At 46.0% G+C, this 22025-nt stretch overlaps 1 protein-coding gene across 1 annotated transcript in view; it reads left to right on the top strand.

Moving 5' to 3' along the window:
* Nucleotides 1-1563: 1563 nt before the first annotated feature.
* LOC126418867 (probable serine/threonine-protein kinase nek3) overlaps nucleotides 1564-22025 on the top strand; it is a 373287-nt gene continuing 352825 nt past the window's right edge. Inside the window, exon 1 of the mRNA XM_050085864.1 lies at nucleotides 1564-1721. Coding sequence (XP_049941821.1) covers nucleotides 1692-1721 — 30 coding nt within the window. The 5' untranslated portion in view covers nucleotides 1564-1691. The remainder of the gene's footprint in view (nucleotides 1722-22025) is intronic.

The following is a 22025-nucleotide window of genomic DNA, read 5'->3' on the forward strand; positions in this document are numbered from 1 at the left end:
GCCCAAGCAGGAAAAGCAGAATGTGTTCACGGCAGCAGCCGATAGCGAAGATTCCTTTTCCCAAACCAGCCATTTGGGGCCTTGCCAATAGAGTCTCTGCGGCAAGCAATAAAAATTGCTGGATAATGGCTCTGAGCACTATGGGACTTAACATCTATGGTCATCAGTCCCCTAGAACTTAGAACTACTTAAACCTAGCTAACCTAAGGACAGCACACAACACCCAGTCATCACGAGGCAGAGAAAACCCCCGACCCCGCCGGGAATCGAACCCGGGAACCCGGATGTGGGAAGCGAGAACGCTACCGCACGACCACGAGCTGCGGACATTGCTGGATAACTCTAGAGCTTAAACGACTTGATTTTGTGCTAAATAGCTGAAGTTTTACTGTAGCAAACGGGAGAGTGTGTGAAGGCTCTTTGAGACCTGCAAGTGCTTATCTATAGGCTTATGAATAAATAGTACAGAAGATGTGTATAACAGACGGCTTAGCCGCTGATAATTATGAGGGACATTCTGTAAGTAACGCAACACATTTTTTCCTCGGCCAGTTTGTTGTCGGGCATCGTGGAATATTCCCGCTTCAGCTCCTATACTTTCATAAAGTTCCCGTAAGTGATGGCGCTTTATCTAGCCTTCAAAATGGCGCCTGTAACGGACGAGCGTTCCAAGCAGACAACTGTCACTGAGTTACTACTGGCCATAAACAAGAGCATAGCAGATATTCAGAGGCGCCTGCAGAATGTCTACTGAGACCTGACAGTGAACAAAAGCACGATGAATCGCTGGGAAAGGCGTCTTTCATCATCGAAACAAGATAGCGCAAGCCTGTTCGACCTGCCACGTGCCGGCTGGCCGCACACAGTTTTCACTCCTCCATTGTTGGAACGTGCGGACACTCTCATTCGAGGTGACTGATGGATCCCCATCAAATACCTTATTGCACAACTGGACGTTTATATTGGTAGCGCTAACTAACCGAAGGAGATCACCATATCCATACCCGAGGCAGGATTCGAACCTGCAACCGTAGCGGTCACACGGCTCCAGACTGAAGCGCCTAGAACGGCTCGGTCACAACGGCCGGCCGTTGCGATACTCAAAGGTATGTGCCCACTGGGTTTCCAGTTGCCCAACAGAAGACAATAAAAAGAGACGAGTTTGGCCCAATGAATGATTTAGTACCATGCGAGCATATAGTTCCTTCCAGAAAGGTGGCGGAGGCCGTCACATTGAACGGACATCATGTCGAAAAATAGGGTTTTGCAGCCAAAAGAGTAGGTAATAATTTGTTGTATTGGAATACTGAATAAAACCAACCTGCTTTCAGGAAAAAAGTGTTTAGCATTATACACTGAACGCGTCTCGTAGAAGTTTGTCTATCCTAGTAGGCGCTTGGTGGCGCTATGAGTTCTTGTTTACGTCGAGTAACGTTGTGTTGTCTTGTGTTGCAGGAGGCGGCGGCTGGACGCCGGCGACCGGCCGGCCGATGAGCGGCGGGCGCGGCCCGCGGGGGCCCGGGGGTGCCGTCGCGGGGGCGGTGGCTGCGGGGGCGACCGTGGGGGTGGGCCGGCGGCCGCTGCTGCTGCAGCGCTGCCTGGCCATCCAGCTGCACAAGCTGCCCGCCCTGGGGCAGCCGCCGCCGCCTCCGCCTCCACAACCGCCCCCGGCCTCCGCCTCTGAGTTTTGGATGTACGAGAGCGGCTACCTGCTCTTCCAGGTAAGCCACACTACCAAATACGAGGGTTGTAACTTTAATAGTCGCAACTATTTATTTACAGCTCGTACAAAACAGATAAGTGTTTCAAAGTTTTACTGACCTTCATAGTAGTCACCAGCATTGTATATAACCCGTTGCCAGCGACGTGGAAGTCGTAGGATGCTCGCGGTCTATTGTCCGACGAATTTGTAACAGTTCTGAAGCAAGTGCCGTGAAGTGTTTCCTTCAGTTTAAAAATCGAGAAGAACTTACGAAGGCTTAAGTCAGGGGAGGACAGTAGGTGGCATAGCACTTAGCAGCCCCATCAGTCAAACAAATCAGTAACAGCTTGCACTGTACGTGCTTGAGTATTGTCCTGCAAAATGATGGTAATGTTCTGCAGAAAGTATCATCACTTCCGTCTCTATGCTGTTCATTTTTGGAACACAACCTACGACCAACTTAGAGACAAAAGTGATGACACTTTCTGCAAGAACTGACCATCATTTTGCAGGACAATGCTCAAGCACGTACGGTGCAAGCTGCTACTGATTTGTTTGACTGATGGGGCTGCTAAGTGCTATAACACCTACTGCACTCCCCTGACTTAAGCCCTCGTAACTCGATTTCTAAACTGAAGGAAACACTTCACGGCATTCGCTTCAGAACTGCTATTAATTCGTCGGGCAATAGACCGCGCCGCTCGAACTGTGAACACAACTGGCACTGCTAAGAGTATCCTATGACTTCCACATCGCTGGCGACGGGCTGTACATAATGCTGGTGACTACTTTGAAAATCGTATCTATTTTGTACGAGCTGTAAATAAATAGTTGTCACTATTAAAGTTCCAGCTTGGATATACCATGTACAATTTCTTCCAGAGCTTTTGTCTCTCATTATCAGATGGTATATGATAAAGGGAAACAGATGTAAGCTATACATATTAAGGAGAGAAAACACTATGAAAATCTGCTTAGGAACTTGTTCGTCCGTCTTTGGAACGAAATGCAGCACTGATTCTGCGTGTCAGGGATCCGACAGTTTGTTAGTAGGGTGGTGGAGATGTGTGGCATTAGATGTCAACGCACAAATCATGTCATTCGCGGAAATAACGGGCCGCTGTTTTGCGTATCCGGTGATGGCGTCAGATAGGGACCCTAATGGGTTCCACAAGATTTACACCAGGCGAATGTGGTCGCCGGGACTTAACGTAAGTTCACTGTAATGCTTCGCGAATCACTGTAACACTGTTCTGGCTACGAGACACGGACATACTACTGAAAGATTACACCGCTGTCGTGGAAGACATGAAGCATGAAGGTGGTTCGCAGCTGTTAGGGTGTCTTCGATTACTATTACAGGTCCCATGCAAGCGCAGGAGTATATCTTCCATAGCAGTATACTGCTCCCACCAGGTTGTGTCCGTGGCGCGCTGCACGTTTCGAGCCGCCGTTCTGGGCAATGTCGGCGTTTGTGGAGACGTCCATCGACCTAGTGTGCCAGACATGCTATTCACCCGAAGAGTCGACACATTTCCATTCATCGATGATCGAATCTCGATAGACTTGTGCCCACTGCAATCGTAATTGTCGATGTCGCTAAGTCAACATGTTAACACATGCGGATCCCCGTGTTCAGCAATGTACGATGAAACTTGCTGGCAGATTAAAATTGTGTGGCGAACCGAGACTCGAAACGGGACCTTTGCCTTTCGCGGGCAAGTGCTCTACCATCTAAGTTACCCAATCACGACTCACAGAAGCTCTCCTGCGAAGTTTGGAAGGTAGGAGACGAGATACTGGCAGAAGTAAAGCTGTGAGGACGGGGCGTGAGTCGTGCTTGGGTAGCTCAGACGGTAGAGCACTTGCCCGCGAAAGGCAAAGGTCCCGATTTCGAGTCTCAGTCCGGCACACAGTTTTAATCTGCCAGCAAGTTTCATATCAGCGCACACTCCGCTCCGCTGCAGAGTGAAAATCTCATTCTGGAATGTACGATGGACGGTGTGCTCGGAAACACTCGGCACTAGCATTGTGCCCTTTCGGTCGAGATGCCACACATCACCATCTATCCTACTTTACAGAGCAGACAAGCCCCGAAATCCCACATTCTGTGAAGAGTCGTGGACGTCCATGTAGCAGCTGCATTGTCCTACCACCTCTCTCCTTAGATTCTCACGACTGTAGCACGTGAACATTCGACCAATTTCGCCGTTTTCGAGATATTCATTCACAGGCTCTGCGTAATAATAGCCTGCCCTTTGTCAAAGTAGATTATCTTGATGGACCCCCCCCCCCCCCCCCCCATTTGCAGCCCATATTTTCGCTGGGATGATCACCCGTCCGCGGCTGCTCCGCTTGCATACTTTTGGTACCACGTCACGTACCCTCTACGCCACCAGGCGGCATCCAACGTCACCACGGACAGTTGTCATAATGGTTTGGGTTATTACTGTATAATATAAATTTTCTTGATAGTTTCGAACATCTTACATCATTTTTCAAATGGTTCAAATGGCTCTGAGCACTATGGAACTTAACATCTATGGTCATCAGTCCCCTAGAACTTCGAACTACTTAAAACTAACTAACCTAAGGACATCACATACATCCATGCCCGAGGCAGGATTCGAGCCTGCGACCGTAGCAGTCGCGCGGCTCCGGACTGAGCGCCTAGAACCGCTAGACCACCGCGACCGGCATCATTTTTCAATTTCAAACGCTTTTTATAGGGATAAATACTATGAACGGAAGGAGGGTTCGAAAGGTACACAGCACGTCTTCGGAAGCAGTTAGCTTGTGGCTTGCTGCTGTTGTAGTCAGTAAGAGCGCGCTCGCAGGCTATGCTACGTTGAAAGCTTGGGTCGCTGTTGATGTTGGGATGAGTTGTCACAACATCTTCACGCAGCACATCTGGTCCGAAATTGCAACAATGGGGGAAGCGGCCAGTCTTTGCCATTACTTATAGAAGTGGCCGTCAACTGTTCTGTAGAAACGGCGGGTTCCCATACTCTCCTTTAAGTAACGTTAACACTAATTCATCCGTGATAACGCTGATTGTGCCAACGGACTTACCGCAGTGATTACTCCGGTCCCCGTCAATCACCGAAGTTAAGCGCTGTCGGGCTGGGCTAGCACTTGGATGGGTGACCATCCAGTCTGCCGAGCGCTGTTGGCAAGCGGGGTACACTCAGGCCTTGTGAGGCAAACTGAGGAGCTACTTGATTGAGAAGTAGCGGGTCCGGTCTCGGAAACTGACATACGGCCGGGAGAGCGGTGTGCTGACCACATGCCCCTCCATATCCGCATCCAGTGACGCCTGTGGGCTGATGATGACACCGCGTCCGGTCGGTACCGTGAGACCTTCATAACCTGTCTAGACAGAGTTTTGTGTCATTTTAGTTTAGCGACGACGCTGATTGAGATCCGTTCTGTGGATTACTTCAAAAAATGATTGGTTAATGCGTATTTTCCCACATAGGAAAACAATGTTCGCTAATTTTGAACGAAGCTCTTATCTCCTCACAGGACGCGATGTTGTCTACCAAATGGTGACTTTTATGGTAGTATTGTTAGGCTATTAGATCTCGTACCATATGTTCAGTACTGAAGTCCAGTGATACAAGGAAACTCGCAAATGTTTCAACTGCAACAAATTCTTCTCTGAGTTTAGACAGTCTGTTTTTAGTATAGTCCTCAAACTTTCGACTGGATTGATAGCGTCCACAATTTTCCCATATTATGACAATCTTTCGTCTCTGCATAACATAGTTGGGTTTAAAACAGTAGACGATCTGTAACAGCTATTTTAATCTCTCTGCTGCCTCTTTCTTTTTCTTGTACTGCTCCTTCTAGAGGAAACTGAAATATCCGTGGATGCCTTAGAACATATCTGACTAGTGTGTCCTTCTGTAGGTCTTAGGTTTCCAAAGAGCTCTCTTTACGACTTAGCGTACCTATTTGAAGGCTCGAGTGATGAAGTTTAATACATAAAGCACCTTGCACATAGATTCGAAAGACAGATATAAACTCCATTGAATGCACGTGGACGAACAAGAAAATCTTCCATGTAATCTCTCTCCGTGAATTACTCGGTTACTACAGAAAGCGAATGTATACATGTTACTGATTGTGAACAGGGACAGAATTACTGTAGTAGCCGTTATTTCTGCTCATGTCAATGTGATTTAGTAACATATAATTTAGTAAAATCATCAGACGATCAATTCCAATTAGAAAATGATCTAGAGAGAATTTCTATATGGTGCCAAAAGTGGCAATTGGCACTAAACAAAGAAAAGTGCGAGATCATCCACATGGATACTAAAAGAAATACGATAAATTTTGGGTATACGATGAATCGCGCAAATCCAAGGGGAGTCAATTCGACTAAATACCTAGGAATTACAATTACGAGCAACTTAAATTGGAAAGACCACATAGATAATGTTGTGGGGAAGGCGAAACAAGGACTGTGCTTTGTTGGCAGAACACTTAGAAGATGCGACAAACCCACTAAGGAGACGACCTACATTACACTTGTCCGTCCTCTGCTGGAATATTGCTGCGCGGTTTGGGGTCCTTACCAGGTAGGATTGACGGAGGACATCGGAAAAGTGCAAAGAAGGGCAGCTCGTTTCGCGTTATCGCGCGATAGGGGTGAGAGAGTCACTGATATGATACGCGAGTTGGGGTGGCAGTCACTGAAACAAAGGTGGCGAGATCTATTTACGAAACTTCAATCACCAACTTTCTCTTCCGAATGCGAAAATATTTTGTTGACACCCACCTACGTAGGTAGAAATTATCATCATAATAAAATAAGAGAAATCAGAGCTCGAACGGAAAGATTTAGGTGTTCCTTTTTCCCACGCGCCATTCGAGAGTGGAATGGTAGAGAAGGGTATGAAAATATGGTTCGATGAACCCTCTGTCAGGCACTTAAGTGTGAATTGCAGATTATCCATGTAGATGTAGATTTGGTTTAAATGGCTCTGAGCACTGTGCGACTTAACTTCTGTCATCAGTCCCCTAGAACTTAGAATTAATTAAACCTAACTAACCTAAGGACATCACACACATCCATGCCCGAGGCAGGATTCGAACCTGCGACCGTAGCGGTCTCGCGGTTCCAGACTGTAGCGCCTAGAACCGCTCGGCCACCCCGGCCGGCTATGATGTAGATTTATTCCCGACGTCTCTCTCTGTGGAACTGTGTAGAACAATAACTTTCTGAGTGCCTTAAAAATTGCACCAAATTTTTCCGGCAACTTTCGCTAGGAATTAATTGTCCACAGCCACAGCAGTTTTTGTGGCAATTGTTGACTGAGTGCCAGTAGATCGCGTTGTGTAAGCAACCGGCTGCTTATATAAATATCGACTTTCGGAGAAAAGGCAGCGTCACGCTGAAACGAGTCGACGTTTGTTACGGCTACGCAGCTACATGTGAAACCAATAAATAAGTTATATCAGGTAGGAGCTGCAAATAATTTTAAATCGTCTGCCAAGTGCCCTCGGTCGTTTAAACCAGTTTTAGGAGTTTACAGCGCATCTCTTGAGGAGCCTGATGAGAAGAAGCCTGTAACCTTATCATTGCGCGTATACATGCAAAACCGATAAATAAGTTATATAAAGCAGCAGCTGCTGTCATTATTTACGTGTGCCAAAAGCTCTTTCTAGTTTTATTATTTATTAGCATATTAGAGGTCTATGATAGGTCAGAACAAACCGAGACTAGTTGCAATGCTTTGAAGGAAGGGATGTTCTTACTTGGTTCACGCTCTCAGACATCTACGATGTGTCGCAGTCCTAAAGATATGAAGTTATTTCGATGAGAAAGTCAAAAAAATTATAATTTAACGATTTATTTACGCGGACGTGGGAAGGTCAGTTACATACTGATCAAGATGTGTTTCAGAAACACTTGTGCCTAAGTCAGCATTGTTGTCTGTCGTAGGATCTGTTATAGATTTCCGCCTGTCTTGTTCTCCGTAGAAGATGAACCTACGGCCTCCAAGTTCTGTGACGAGGTTTGGACGTCCAACAACTCGTCGCCCATTTCTAGTTATCGCCGTCCTTCAACTACTTTTCGTAGATGCTCACGACAGTTGCACGGTAGCAGCCGACCAGCTTCGCCCTTTAGCATATTAGAGGTCTATGTTAGGTCAGAACAAACCGAGACTAATTGCAATGCTTTGAAGGAAGGGATGTTCTTACTTGGTTCACACTCTCAGTCACCTACGATATGTCGCAGTGCTAAAGATATGAAGTTATTTAGATGAGAAAGTCAAAAAAATTATAATTTAACGATTTATTTACGCAGACGTGAGAAGGTCAGTTACATACTGATCAAGAGGTGTTGAGAAGGAACTAGTGATAGTAGACAATTGATCAGGTCTAAATGTTGTAGTTTTGCAGTAGCGGCATTCCAGTCTGTCTGATATGCCAGAACCGGCGTGAGTGGCAGAGTGGTTCTAGGTGCTACAGCTTGGAACCGCGCGACCGCTACGGTCGCAGATTCGAATCCTGCCTCGGGCCTGGATGTGTGTGTTGTCCTTAGGTTAGTTAGGTTTAAGTAGTTCTAAGTTCTAGGGGACTAATGACCTCAGAAGTTAAGTCCCATAGTGCTCAGAGCCATTTGAACCATTTTTTTGATATGCCAGATACACACACTAACGACCCAAAACGCTATGAGCACCGACTTACTAGCGTCTTGGCCCACCTTTAGAACTGAGTACAGTAGCCATTCTGCGCGGCGTGGATTTGACAAGTGCCTGATAGATTTCCGGGTATATGTGGCACCAGATGTCTAACCACAGGTCAAGCAATTCCTGTAAATTATAGATCGACGATATGTGACCTCAGAGCTGGCTGCCTGTTGTGTTCCAGATGTGTTCCAGTGGGATCAGATCAGGTGGATTTTGTAGGCATGATATGAACGTAAGTTGACATCAAGCTACTCAGTCCACTGTAATAATATCCTGTCTTTGTGACGCATACTGTTACCCTACTGGAAGATGCCAATGTCGTCGGGGAAGGCATGAAGGAATGTAAGCAGAATTGTAAAAATACAATCGGCTACCGTAGAAGATCATAAGTATAGGGTACGGTAGTTTATCCTGTAGCCTTGGTCAGTTAACGTCGTACTCGTGTTACCTCTACGTTAGGCGTGTTACATACTTATTGAACGTTACCTCATATCGATCGCTTTCTTTAGGTATGCAATGAACTGCTCTACTAGATTCCCCTAGAAACCGGAAACAGTGAAGCGTCTACAAATTGAGTGAGGATATACAGAAGGCCATGTAACCTACGGAACAGTTTTTTTCCACATAGTTATCCTCGTGTCTCTTACTCAAAAGTAAACAGCATTATAACAAAATTGAAATAGTCAATGTTTAATTCAGGTTTTATTCGAAAATTGCTGATTTGTAACGTAAAACGGAGATGTTACGTAGTAAAAATAAAAATAAAACAAGTTTATCATATAGCGCTAGACAGAAAAATCTCAAAAAAAGGTGAAATTGAAGAAAAACGTAAAACAGTAGTATATCAAACATCGCTTCAATAATTCGTCGAACTTACACAAAACATGGTTCTGTTATCCATAAATAACTTCCGTATTTAGCAATAACAACAGGAAACTCTCGCCTTTCTTCATAATGATGAAAGTTTCATTGAGTACAAAATAAACTATAAGTAAATACGTTTTTTATGTTTATGCATGTAAACTGTACTTGCATCAAAAGTCAGTCCTTTGGTTACGTAAAAGCGCAGGACCTTCGCGAACAGCTAATTTTTAATATTTAAAAAATGCAATTTATATTCTGTAAGGATATAAAATACACAATGAAATGTGGTTCTAATTGTGTGCAAAACAAACGAAAAAAGAGGAGTCGTCGGCTGGCAGTTTCTCTCTTGCACATCCATTTATGTGTCTTTCCCTACCAGTGCTACCAATACTACCGGTAATTCTACCATCTACTACGTCATTTATGTACTGTACCAAAACTACTGAACTGTAGTTTTGGTGTAGCGCAAATCTAGATATAGAGTGTCCGCAATAATTGTTGCTGGTAACCCTTTCGGAGTATAAAGTCGGAGTCCACTAAACCCTTCTGTTCCTAAAATTTCGTCCAGAACACCGCTGGATATGTTCAGAGGTGTTGCTCTTCTGTTGAGTCTTGCCGACGCATGAAGTTCAGGTGAATGTCATCCATTTCATAATACTGATCCTACTGGCCTGCATTCGTGGTGCGGTACATGTCACCAGCATTCTAGCATTCGCCTCTAAGACGACATACACTACGTGATCAAAAGTATCCGAACACCTGGCTCAAAATGACTTACAAGTTCGTGGCGCCCTCCATCGGTAATGCTGCAATTCAATGTGGTGTTGGACCACCCTTAGCCTTGATGACAGCTTCCACACTCGCACGCATACGTTCAATCAGGTGCTGAAATGTTTCTTAGGGAATGGCAGCCCATTCTTCACGCAGTGCTGCAGTGAGGAGAGGTATCGATGTCGGTCGGTGTAGCTTGGCACGAAGTCGGCGTTCGAAAACATCAGAAAGGTGTTCTATAGGATTCAGGTCAGGACTCTATGTAGTCCAGTCCATTACAGGGATGTTATTGTCGTGTAACCACTCCGCTACAGGCCGTGGATTATGAATGGGTGTTCGATCGTGTTGGTGCAGTTCCCATCCCCGAAACGCTCTTCAACAGTGGGAAGAAAGAAGGTACTTAAAACATCAATGTAGGCTTGTGTTGTGATAGTGAAACGCCAAACAACAAGGGGTGAAAGCCCCCTTCATGAAAAACACGACCACACCATAACACTACCGCCTCCGTATTTTACTGTTGGCACTACACACGCTGGCAGATAACGTTCACCGGGCATTCGCCATACCCACACCCTGTCACCGGATCGCCACATTGTGTTCCGTGATTCATCACTTCACACAACGTTTTTCCACTGTTCAATCATCCAACGTGTACGCTCCTTACTCCAAGCGATGGGTGGTTTGACATTTAGCGGCATGATGTGTGGTTTATGAGCAGCCGCTCGACCATGAAATCCAAGCTTTTCTCACCTCCCGCCTAACTGTCACAGTTCTTGCAGTGGATCCTGATGCAATTACATATTACGACTCTTCAACTGTCGGCGGTCTCTATCAGTCAACAGACGAGGTAGGCCTGTACGCTTTTGTGTTGTACGTGTCGCTTCACGCTTCTACTTCACTATCCATTGGAAACAGTGGACCTAGGGATGTTTGGGCGTGTGGAAATCTTGCGTACAGATGTATGATATAAGTGACACCCAATCACTTGACCACGTTCGAAGCCCGTGAGTTCCGCGGAACGCCCCATTCTGCTCTCTGCCTAATGACTACTGAGGTCGCTGATATGGAGTACCTTGCAGTAGGTAGCAGCACAATGCACCTAATATGAAAATCGTATGTTTTTGGGGGTGTCCGGATACTTTTGATCACATAGTATATCCGGGCACGACAATCGTCCAGGTGTAAAAAGAAACGTGAGTCATCCGACCATATGGCATGCTTCCATTGATCCACGGTCCAAATTCGATGATCCCGTGACAACAGCAACCGTAATTGACGATCCCATTGGGTCTGCTGCAGCGATTGAGGTTCAACAATGTACGCTGAACGATGTGTTTCAGAAAAACTTGTGCCTAAGTCAGCATTGTTGTCTGTCGTAGGATCTGTTATAGATTTCCGCCTGTCTCGCTCTCCGTAGAAGATAAACCTACGGCCTCCGTGACAAGTTTTGGACGTCCAACAGCTCGTCGCCCGTTCGTAGTTATCGCCGTCCTTCAACGACTTTTCGTAGATGCTCACGACAGTAGCACTGTAGCAGCCGACCAACTTCGCCCTTTCCGACATGTTCGTTCCCAGGTGCCGGGCCGTAACAATCTGCCCTTTGTCAAAGTTGCTTCTGTCAGTGGATTTCCCCATTTGCGGCACGCACTGTCGCTAGCATCATTCCCTATTCGTCTCATTCCCCCTCATACACTTTCCTCACGGCGTGGCATGCCCGCAACGCCGTCAGGCGCTATTCAGTCTCGTGGTGAGCAGTGGTCATAATGTTTGGTCCATCAGCGTATACCTTTGTCACGAAGCTGACTAACGAGTGTTTGCACAAGAAGGGTGCGCTTTTATGTGGTTATGAACCAAAATGAAGAAGAAGCTAGGCAGATGGAACTTGGTGACGGCATATGGCTCACTGCACTTGACATCTACCAAAATGGCCGCCAAACTGAACACTGTGTTCGAGCACTTAAGTTCGCCTTCAGCTGTATGAAATCTCTCACTTTGTGAGACCCCTCGGCTGGATTAAGATTTAAACCAAGACACAGCTACACGATATTTTATCATTCTGTGCGTCGCTACTTGGTCCCTTCCACGACATTATCTCCTTCCCTCAGTCTTCGATCTAGTCGAGCTATTGTTTGTAAAAATTTATCTCTACTGTAGGATTCGGTTTGGTTATCCCTGGATCGATCGCCAGTCCTCTACCGTGATTATGGGCGGTGTTGTTGCCAATAAAATAGCATTTAATTTTAAGACGTTGAGCACACCATATGTATTCACTTGTCACTCATAATGCTGAAGTATTTTAATATCTTTAGCATGCTGGTACAGTGACGAAAACCTCATATGGATTCCACCTTTTGTATTTTACATATGGACTTCCAATCTGTTATAGTTGTTCGTAGATTTCCCAATCGCGTAAAGTAAAAGACGTTAGACTTCCTCTAATATGACCACTGCTATGTCCGCAGCCACACTCTTCAGTTAATTACGCCTTGCCCATGTTGATTTCGCCATTGTCTTTGTATATGACAGGGGCTACGCGCGTATAATATTGAAACAAGGTGTGTGCCTTGAGATGAGATGGGGAAGGGAGATTACAGAATTTCACCCCAGGACAAGGTAATTATACCAAGTCTAGCTTAGTGAAATCATTCTGTAACACTGACAACAGCGGGCAGATGAAATGACACATCTTCAGAGACTTTGCTGGTCTCATACAGATATGGTTTTACGTATACGCCGAATGTTCGTGTGTAAGAGGGAATTTAAAATAGGCTGTGACAATGATGAGAATTTGGATCGCGGAGAGGCGTGCCAGGGTAATCCGTGCTGTTGTGTGAACCGCTGTTCCAACACAACTACCTAGTAAGAAGGAGACCTGGATTCGATTCCCAGCCTTGGTGCAAATTTTCACTCGCGGCTTTAGTCTATATACATAAAATCAAAACAATGGGTTTCTATAAGCTTTTCATATTGGAATGATTTCGGATTTCACAGTCATCTACTGTTTAACTACATTAAAAAGCAAAAATGTTATCCTTCAAAAAAATGTTACATGACTCTCAACATGAACAAATGTAACGTACTACGCATGAATAAGCGTGAAGACCTATTATTGCATGATTACACGATTATTGAACAACTACCAGTAGCGGCCACTCCATCAAATGCCTGAAAATATGATTACGGCGCAGTTTGATTCCCCCCACCCCCACCCCCCGCCCCACAGTTAGTCGAGAGCGCTGATGGGCTCTCTTGCGGGACACAGGGAGACGGACCACCCCCGAAACGACGAAGGCTGATGAGCTTGCCGTCCACTATGTGGTTTTTAGGTGGTTTCCCACATGCCATTAGGTAAATAATGGGCTATTACCATGGTCCGCCTGAGCTACACACTACGCAAACTCCTGCAAGATGTGTCAATCGTAAACGTGAGATCTACACAAGACGTAGATAATGTGGTAGACAGGTCCCTTGCCGTGTTGAGTGATGACATCAGGGAGGGTATTCGGCGAACTGATGCCACTAACACTGCTAAATCCGATATAACACTGCCGACACCGTAGAAAAACGGGAAAGGGCAAATCGGGGAAAAATATATACGGAGCGATTTAAAGTGGAACGACCATTAATTACAGAAAATTCAGACGTCAGATTGAGATCCATAGGAAGAATCGTCAGGAAGTCGTTAAAATTCGGCTACACGATAAATTAGTCTAATCTAAAGCCGTAAATTCAACTAAATACCTATGTATTACAGTTACGAACAACTAAAATTGGAAAGAACACATAGAAAATGTTGTGGGGAAGGCTAACCAAAAGCTGCATTTTACTGGCAGGACACGTAGAAAATGTAACAGACCAGCTAAGGAGACACATGTCCGTCTTCTTTTAGAATACTGCTGCGCGTTGTGGGATCCTTACCAGATAGGACTGACGGAGTACATCGAAAAAGTTCAAAGAAAGGCAGCACGTTTTGTATTATCGCGAAATATGGGAGAGAGTGTCACAAAAATGATACAGGATTTGGGCTGGATATCATTAAAAGAACGGCGTTTTTCGTTGCGACGGAATCTTCTCACGAAATTCCAATCACCAACTTTCTCCTCCGAATGCGAAAATATTTTGTCAACACCGACATACATAGGGAGAAACGATCATCACGATAAAATAAGGGAAATCAGAGCTCGTACGGAAAGATATAGATGTTCATTCTTTCCGCGCGCTATACGAGATTGGAATAATAGAGAATTGTGAAGTGTTTCGATGAACCCTCTGCCAGGTTTATACATGTGATCTGCAGAGTGTCCATGTAGATGTAGATGTAGAAGTAAAGTCAGCCCTCGCAGGAGGTAGCGTACATAACCCACGATCGACCAATACATCAATAATGCGCGTCGATTTTGGACCACTTCCAGATAGGATCGTAAGAGGTAACAGATAAGATCCCTTCTATGTACTTGTACACCTCGTTAAGAGACCGATGCGAAGACACGATTAGGGAGATTAGAGATGACACGGAAATTTACCAGAAATCGTTCTTCCCCTGTTCTATTCACAACTGGAAGAGTAAAAGCCAGAAGCGATAGAGGTACACAAAGTGTCCTCCGCCAACATAATAGGGATGGTGAAGTATAGATGTGCACGTAGCCTTCGAACCCAACTGAAGAAACACGAAAACTACTATCGGAATTACGAATCTTCAGAATTTTTCCGTGTAGTCTTCATTCGGCAAGCCGCGGTTCTTCATTTTGATATTTCAGATCAGGTACGAGTAGTGGTTCTACAAACAACAGAAGTTTCGAACTGTAGTATTCTGCGTGCTGGCTACGGTGTGGAAAAAACTGAGACGGACCACTCACTCGTTAGCCATACGAGAAAGCAGACCACCTGGTTCCGCGAGATGAACGTTTTCACGGCGGCGGTCGAAGCTGTGATCACGCGTGAGCGTAATACGTGCCAGTTGCCTGCTCGCGTACGTGACGGTAGAAAGGGAGCGATACGGGCGGCTGTCGGCGGGCGTCGTGTAGCAGCCAAGGACCGTGGCGCCGTATCGCCAGTTGGGAACTCGGGTCGATCACAAGGGGGAGAAAGCGGGGGGACGGGGCGATGAAAGTCGCAAAATGACGATGGGCGGACACTTCCGGCACCTTAGCTCTCTATAATCCGCCTGCGGAATTGCCTCTTGTTTCGCGATTTTGGGATACGCCTTTCTCCGAAACCACCCATGTGTACCAGTAACGGCAGCTTCACAGTCGATTCACTTCGAACACCTTTTACAGGTGTGGTAGGTAAGACAGTCACCACCAAATATATCCCGAACGAGTTAATATATCTACGTCTACGTCTACACCACAGTCTAACATATCACCCGCGACGCTCCGTCTCGTTTTTGTTGATCATAGCGATGTCAGCGCCCCAAGCGGCCAGAAAGCGGCACTTTTGAATGCGATATTGGATGAGTGTGAATTCTAGCGTTCATATAGATTTGAAACATAGTTTTTACAACAGGTTGTGTATTTAGTGCCGTAAAAATGGACAATATCTAAAAAAAATGACACCACATTTGTTATTCTTTAGTTTTCTAAGGTTTTGGGAGATACGAAGCGGTACGTTACAGGACAACGTATTTACGATTCTCTCGTAACGATCAGATATTTACCGCCGGATAATGTCGGTTACTTTTAACAACAAAAAATTGCTAGTAAACACCATATACACTCCTGGAAATGGAAAAAAGAACACATTGACACCGGTGTGTCAGACCCACCATACTTGCTCCGGACACTGCGAGAGGGCTGTACAAGCAATGATCACACGCACGGCACAGCGGACACACCAGGAACCGCGGTGTTGGCCGTCGAATGGCGCTAGCTGCGCAGCATTTGTGCACCGCCGCCGTCAGTGTCAGCCAGTTTGCCGTGGCATACGGAGCTCCATCGCAGTCTTTAACACTGGTAGCATGCCGCGACAGCGTGGACGTGAACCGTATGTGCAGTTGACGGACTTTGAGCGAGGGCGTATAGTGGGCATGCGGGAGGCCGGGTGGACGTACCGCCGAATTGCTCAACACGTGGGACGTGAGGTCTCCACAGTACATCGATGTTGTCGCCAGTGGTCGGCGGAAGGTGCACGTGCCCGTCGACCTGGGACCGGACCGCAGCGACGCACGGATGCACGCCAAGACCGTAGGATCCTACGCAGTGCCGTAGGGGACCGCACCGCCACTTCCCAGCAAATTAGGGATACTGTTGCTCCTGGGGTATCGGCGAGGACCATTCACAACCGTCTCCATGAAGCTGGGCTACGGTCCCGCACACTGTTAGGCCGTCTTCCGCTCACGCCCCAACATCGTGCAGCCCGCCTCCAGTGGTGTCGCGATAGGCGTGAATGGAGGGACGAATGGAGACGTGTCGTCTTCAGCGATGAGAGTCGCTTCTGCCTTGGTGCCAATGATGGTCGTATGCGTGTTTGGCGCCGTGCAGGTGAGCGCCACAATCAGGACTGCATACGACCGAGGCACACAGGGCCAACACCCGGCATCATGGTGTGGGGAGCGATCTCCTACACTGGCCGTACACCACTGGTGATCGTCGAAGGGACACTGAATAGTGCACGGTACATCCAAACCGTCATCGAACCCATCGTTCTACCATTCCTAGACCGGCAAGGGAACTTGCTGTTCCAACAGGACAATGCACGTCTGCATGTATCCCGTGCCACCCAACGTGCTCTAGAAGGTGTAAGTCAACTACCCTGGCCAGCAAGATCTCCGAATCTGTCCCCCATTGAGCATGTTTGGGACTGGATGAAGCGTCGTCTCACGCAGTCTGCACGTCCAGCACGAACGCTGGTCCAACTGAGGCGCCAGGTGGAAATGGCATGGCAAGCCGTTCCACAGGACTACATCCAGCATCTCTACGATCGTCTCCATGGGAGAATAGCAGCCTGCATTGCTGCGAAAGGTGGATATACACTGTACTAGTGCCGACATTGTGCATGCTCTGTTGCCTGTGTCTATGTGCCTGTGGTTCTGTCAGTGTGATCATGTGATGTATCTGACCCCAGGAATGTGTCAATAACGTTTCCCCTTCCTGGGACAATGAATTCACGGTGTTCTTATTTCAATTTCCAGGAGTGTATATACAGGGTGATCCACTGATCGTGACCGGGCCAAATATCTCACGAAATAAGCGTCAAACGAAAAAAACTACAAAGAACGAAACTCGTCTAGCTTGAAGGGGGAAACCAGATGGCGCTATGGTTGGCCCGCTAGATGGCGCTCCCATAGCTCAAATGGATATCAACTGCGTTTTTTTAAATAGGAACCCCCATTTTTATTACATATTCGTGTAGTACGTAAGGAAATATGAATGTTTTAGTTGGACCACTTTTTTCGCTTTGTGATAGATGGCGCCGTAATAGTCACAAACATATGGCCCACAATTTTAGACGAACAGTTGGCAACAGGTAGCTTTTTTAAATTAAAATGCAGAACTTAGGTACGTTTGAACCTTTTATTTCGATTGTCCCAATGTGATACATGTACCTTTGTGAACTTATCATTTCTGAGTAGGCATGCTGTTACAGCGTGATTACGTGTAAATACCACATTAATGCAATAAATGCTCAAAATGATGTCCGTCATCCTCAGTGCATTTGGCAATACGTGTAACGAGATTCCTCTCAACAGCCAGTAGTTCACCTTCCGTAATGTTCGCACATGCATTGACAATGCGCTGACGCATGTTGACAGGCGTTTCGGTGGCCACTATAGCAAATATCCTTCGACTTTCCCACAGAAAGAAATCCGGGGACGTCAGATCCGGTGAACGTGCGGGTCATGGTACGGTGCTTCGACGACCGATTCACCTGTCATGAAATATGCTATTCAATACCGCTTCAATCGCACGCGAGCTATGTGCCGAGCATCCATCTTGTTGGAAGTACATCGCCATTCTGTCATGCAGTGAAACATCTTGTAGTAACATCGGTAGAACATTACGTAGGAAATCAGCATACATTGCACCATTTAGATTGCAATCGATAAAATGGGGGCCAATTATCCTTCCTCCCATAATGGCGCACCATACATTAATCCGCCAAGGTCGCTGATGTTCCACTTGTCGCAGCCATCGTGGATTTTCCGTTGCCCAATTGTGCATATTTTGCCGGTTTACGTTACCGCTGTTGGTGAATGACGCTTCGTCGCTAAATAGAACGCGTGCAAAAAATCTGTCATCGTCCCGTAATTTCTCTTGTGCCCAGCGGCAGAACTGTACACGACGTTCAAAGTCGTCGCCATGCAATTGCTGGTACATAGAAATATGGTACTGGTGCAATCTATGTTGATGTAGCATTCTCAACACCGACGTTTCTTAGATTCCCGATTCTCGCGCAATTTGTCTGCTACTGATGTGCGGATTAGTCGCAACAGCAGCTAAAACACCTACTTGGGCATCATCATTTGTTGCAGGTCGTGGTTGACGTTTCACATGTGGCTGAACACTTCCTGTTTCCTTAAATAACGTAACTATCCGTGGAACGGTCCGGACACTTGGATGATGTCGTTCAGGATCCGAGCAGCAGACGTAGCACGCGCCTGTTAGGCATTTTGATCACAATATCCATACATCAACACGATATCGACCTTTTCCGCAATTGGTAAACGGTTCATTTTAACACGGGTAATGTATCACGAAGCAAATACCGTCCGCACTGGCGGAATGTTACGTGGTACCACGTACTTATACGTTTGTGACTATTACAGCGCCATCTATCACGAAGCGAAAAAAGTGGTCCAACTAAAACATTCATATCTCTTTACGTACTACACGAATATGTAATAAAAAGTGGGGGTTCCTATTTTTAAAAAACGCAGTTGATATCCGTTTGACCTATGTCAGTGCCACCTAGCGGGCCAACCATAGCGCCATCTGGTTTCCCCCTTCAAGCTAGACGAGTTTCGTTCTTTGTAGCGTTTTCGTTTGATGCTTATTTCACTATCAATAGGCCACCCTGTATATTCGGGATTCAAGGTCTCCGGGACAAACTTTGTATAGATTCTTCATATCATTCTGGAGAGTTACATTAAACGAATTCGAAACTGCGAATATGGACAACCATCAGCTGTAGAATGGAATGACAACAATGAAAATTTATGTTGGACTGGGACTCGAACCCGGATTTCCCGCGAGCGGTCGCTTTACTATTTGGCTATCCGTGCACGAATCACGACTCACAATTATGTCGTCAACTATTAGTCTGTAACCTGTACTCGTACATCCATTATGGACATTCCTGTACAGGTGAGACATTATAGATGGAAGTCGCTTGCCCTGTGTCGGCGGATAAATACGATATTGCAGTGGCTGTGTTATTCTGAACGTCCAAAGGAACTTTACATCGAATTCAGAATAACACAGCCAGTGCAATATCGTATTCTGGAGAGCTAAAGATGTTCAGTTCGTTGCTCCACCACAATTTGTGACCCAACAATGGTGACAGACTGCAGCTGCATGTCCTTTACTTAACACTGCCTTACTGCTCCAGTGCACATCCATGTTTGCAGTTGTTAATTCAAGCTACCAGCGTTGTTACAGCGCTGACGTCGCTTATGCGCTAAGAATAAAATCAGTCTGATAACTTCTTGGAGTGACGGTGGACATTCATACTGACGGTCTTAACTTCTGAATAGTTGGTATGTAACATTATCTTATCTATCCTATACGCTTGAACGTCTGGCATTTGAATAAAACTTTGCCGACCGGTGACACCACAGTGGGTCGTGCGCGAAATAGCGGTCAACGGCCGGCGACACCACAGTGGTGTCGTGTACATAGTATCGCTCAGTGGCCGGCGACACCACAGTCGTATCGTGAGCATAGTATTGCGCAGTGGCCGGTGACAGCACTTTAGTATCTTTTTCATTCTGTTGGTGCTTTGTTTAGGTAACAATAAGTCTTTTTGTTTTTATAAGTATATGTGCACTTTCATCATGTCAGACGAAAGAGACGGTACGATTATTTACGATGAATGCGCGGACGTTTTACATGGCCGATTGGGAAGAAGACATTGGATATCAAAAAAATGAAAGGGAAGCAGAATCGTCGGAAGATAGTGAAATACGCCCAAGAATAATTCGGCGAACGTTACGGTTGCCAACTGATTCGGATGAGTCAGACGTAGAAGACAGACTATGATTTACTGAGGACCAATAAGAAATTTGAAGGATCTGCGGATCCACACATATTTCCCAAAGATACACAGAACGTCGTGGATATCGTAGAATTATATATCGGGAACGATCTGTTTGAAAATATTAGCAACGAAACCAACAAGTATTACAGTCAAAACTGCAATGAAAGGAAACTGGATTTAAAAAATGCCAAATTTGTCGACGTTAGGGACCCGAACTTAGGAAATGGTTTGGGCTCGCTATCCTTATGTGAATTGTAAAAAAAAGCAAGGATCGATGATTACTGACCAACGGATCCCTTAACAGACACACCGATATTTCGCAGAACGATGTTCCTCAGCCGATTCAGACAAATTATCATTTTCACATTTTTCCGACAACAACAATAAACCGGATAATGCTGAGGGCATTTCAAAGTGCAATTCGTAATTGATTATTTTTCCAAAAAGTTTAAAGAAACGTTTAATCTAAGTCAAGACATCCCAATTAACGAAGGAATGATGCCGTGGCGTGGACAGTTAAATTTTAAAGTTTACAATTCGTCGAAAATTACGAAATATGAGATACTCATTTGGATGCTGTGTGATTCGAGTACGGGTTACATTTCCTCATTCAAGATATATTCCGGCGCTGGACGACCTTTAGCAAAAACAGTGATGGAACTATTGACACCTTCTTATGGAAAGTGGCATCACCTCTACATGGATAATTATTATAACAGTGTAGAACTTGCAGAGAAGTTCCTTGAAAAGGAAATTAGAGTTTGTGGAACGATACGGCAAAATAGAGGATTTCCGGAAAAATTAAAGCGCTCAAAAGTCAATGTGTTTGAAGTTTGTCATCAACGGAAAGGTGACAAGCGGCCGGCGACAAGCCAAATAATCGGAATTAGCGCTGCCGGCGCCAAGCGAATAAACTTGCACGATGCGTGCGGACGGCAAAGTGTTAAAATAGCGGATGATCTGCACTGAAGCTGCGGCGAGTCGCTTAGTAAAGCTTTCTAAACTTCCTTCCGACGAATACAGGCACGTGCCCTCATATACACTACTGGCCTTTAAAATTGCTACACCACCAAGATGACGTGCTACAGACGCGAAATTTAACTGACAGGAAGAAGATGCTGTGATATGCAAATGATTAGCTTTCCAGAGTATTCACACGAGGTTGACGCCGGTGGCGACACCTACAACGTGCTGACACGAGGAAAGTTTACAACCGATTTCTCATACGCAAACAGCAGTTGACCGGCGTTGCTTGGTGAAACGTTGTTGTGATGCCTCGTATAAGGAAGGGAAATGCGTACCGTCACGTTTCCGACTTTGATAAAGGTCGGGTTGTAGCCTATCTCGATTGCGGTTTATCGTATCGCGACATTGCTGCTCGCGTTGGTCGAGATCCAATGACTGTTAGCAGAATATGGAATCGGTGGGTTCAGGAGGGTAATACGGAATGAGGTGCTGGATCCCAACGGCCTCGTATCACTAGCAGTCGAGATGACAGGCATCTTATCCGCATGGCTGTAACGGATCGTGCAGCCACGTCTCGATACCTGAGTCAACAGATGGGGACGTTTGCAAGACAACGACCATCTGCACGAACTGTTCGATGACGTCTGCAGCAACATGGACTATCAGCTCGGAGACCATGACTGCGGTTAACCTTGACGTTGCATCACAGACAGGAGCGCGTGCGATGGTGTAGTCAACGACGAACCTGGGTGCACGAATGCCAAAACGTCATTTTTTAGGATAAATCCAGGTTCTGTTTACAGCATCACGATGGTCGCATCCGT

Source organism: Schistocerca serialis, chromosome 9 (genome assembly GCF_023864345.2).
Source record: "Schistocerca serialis cubense isolate TAMUIC-IGC-003099 chromosome 9, iqSchSeri2.2, whole genome shotgun sequence".
Classification (NCBI taxonomy): domain Eukaryota; kingdom Metazoa; phylum Arthropoda; class Insecta; order Orthoptera; family Acrididae; genus Schistocerca; species Schistocerca serialis.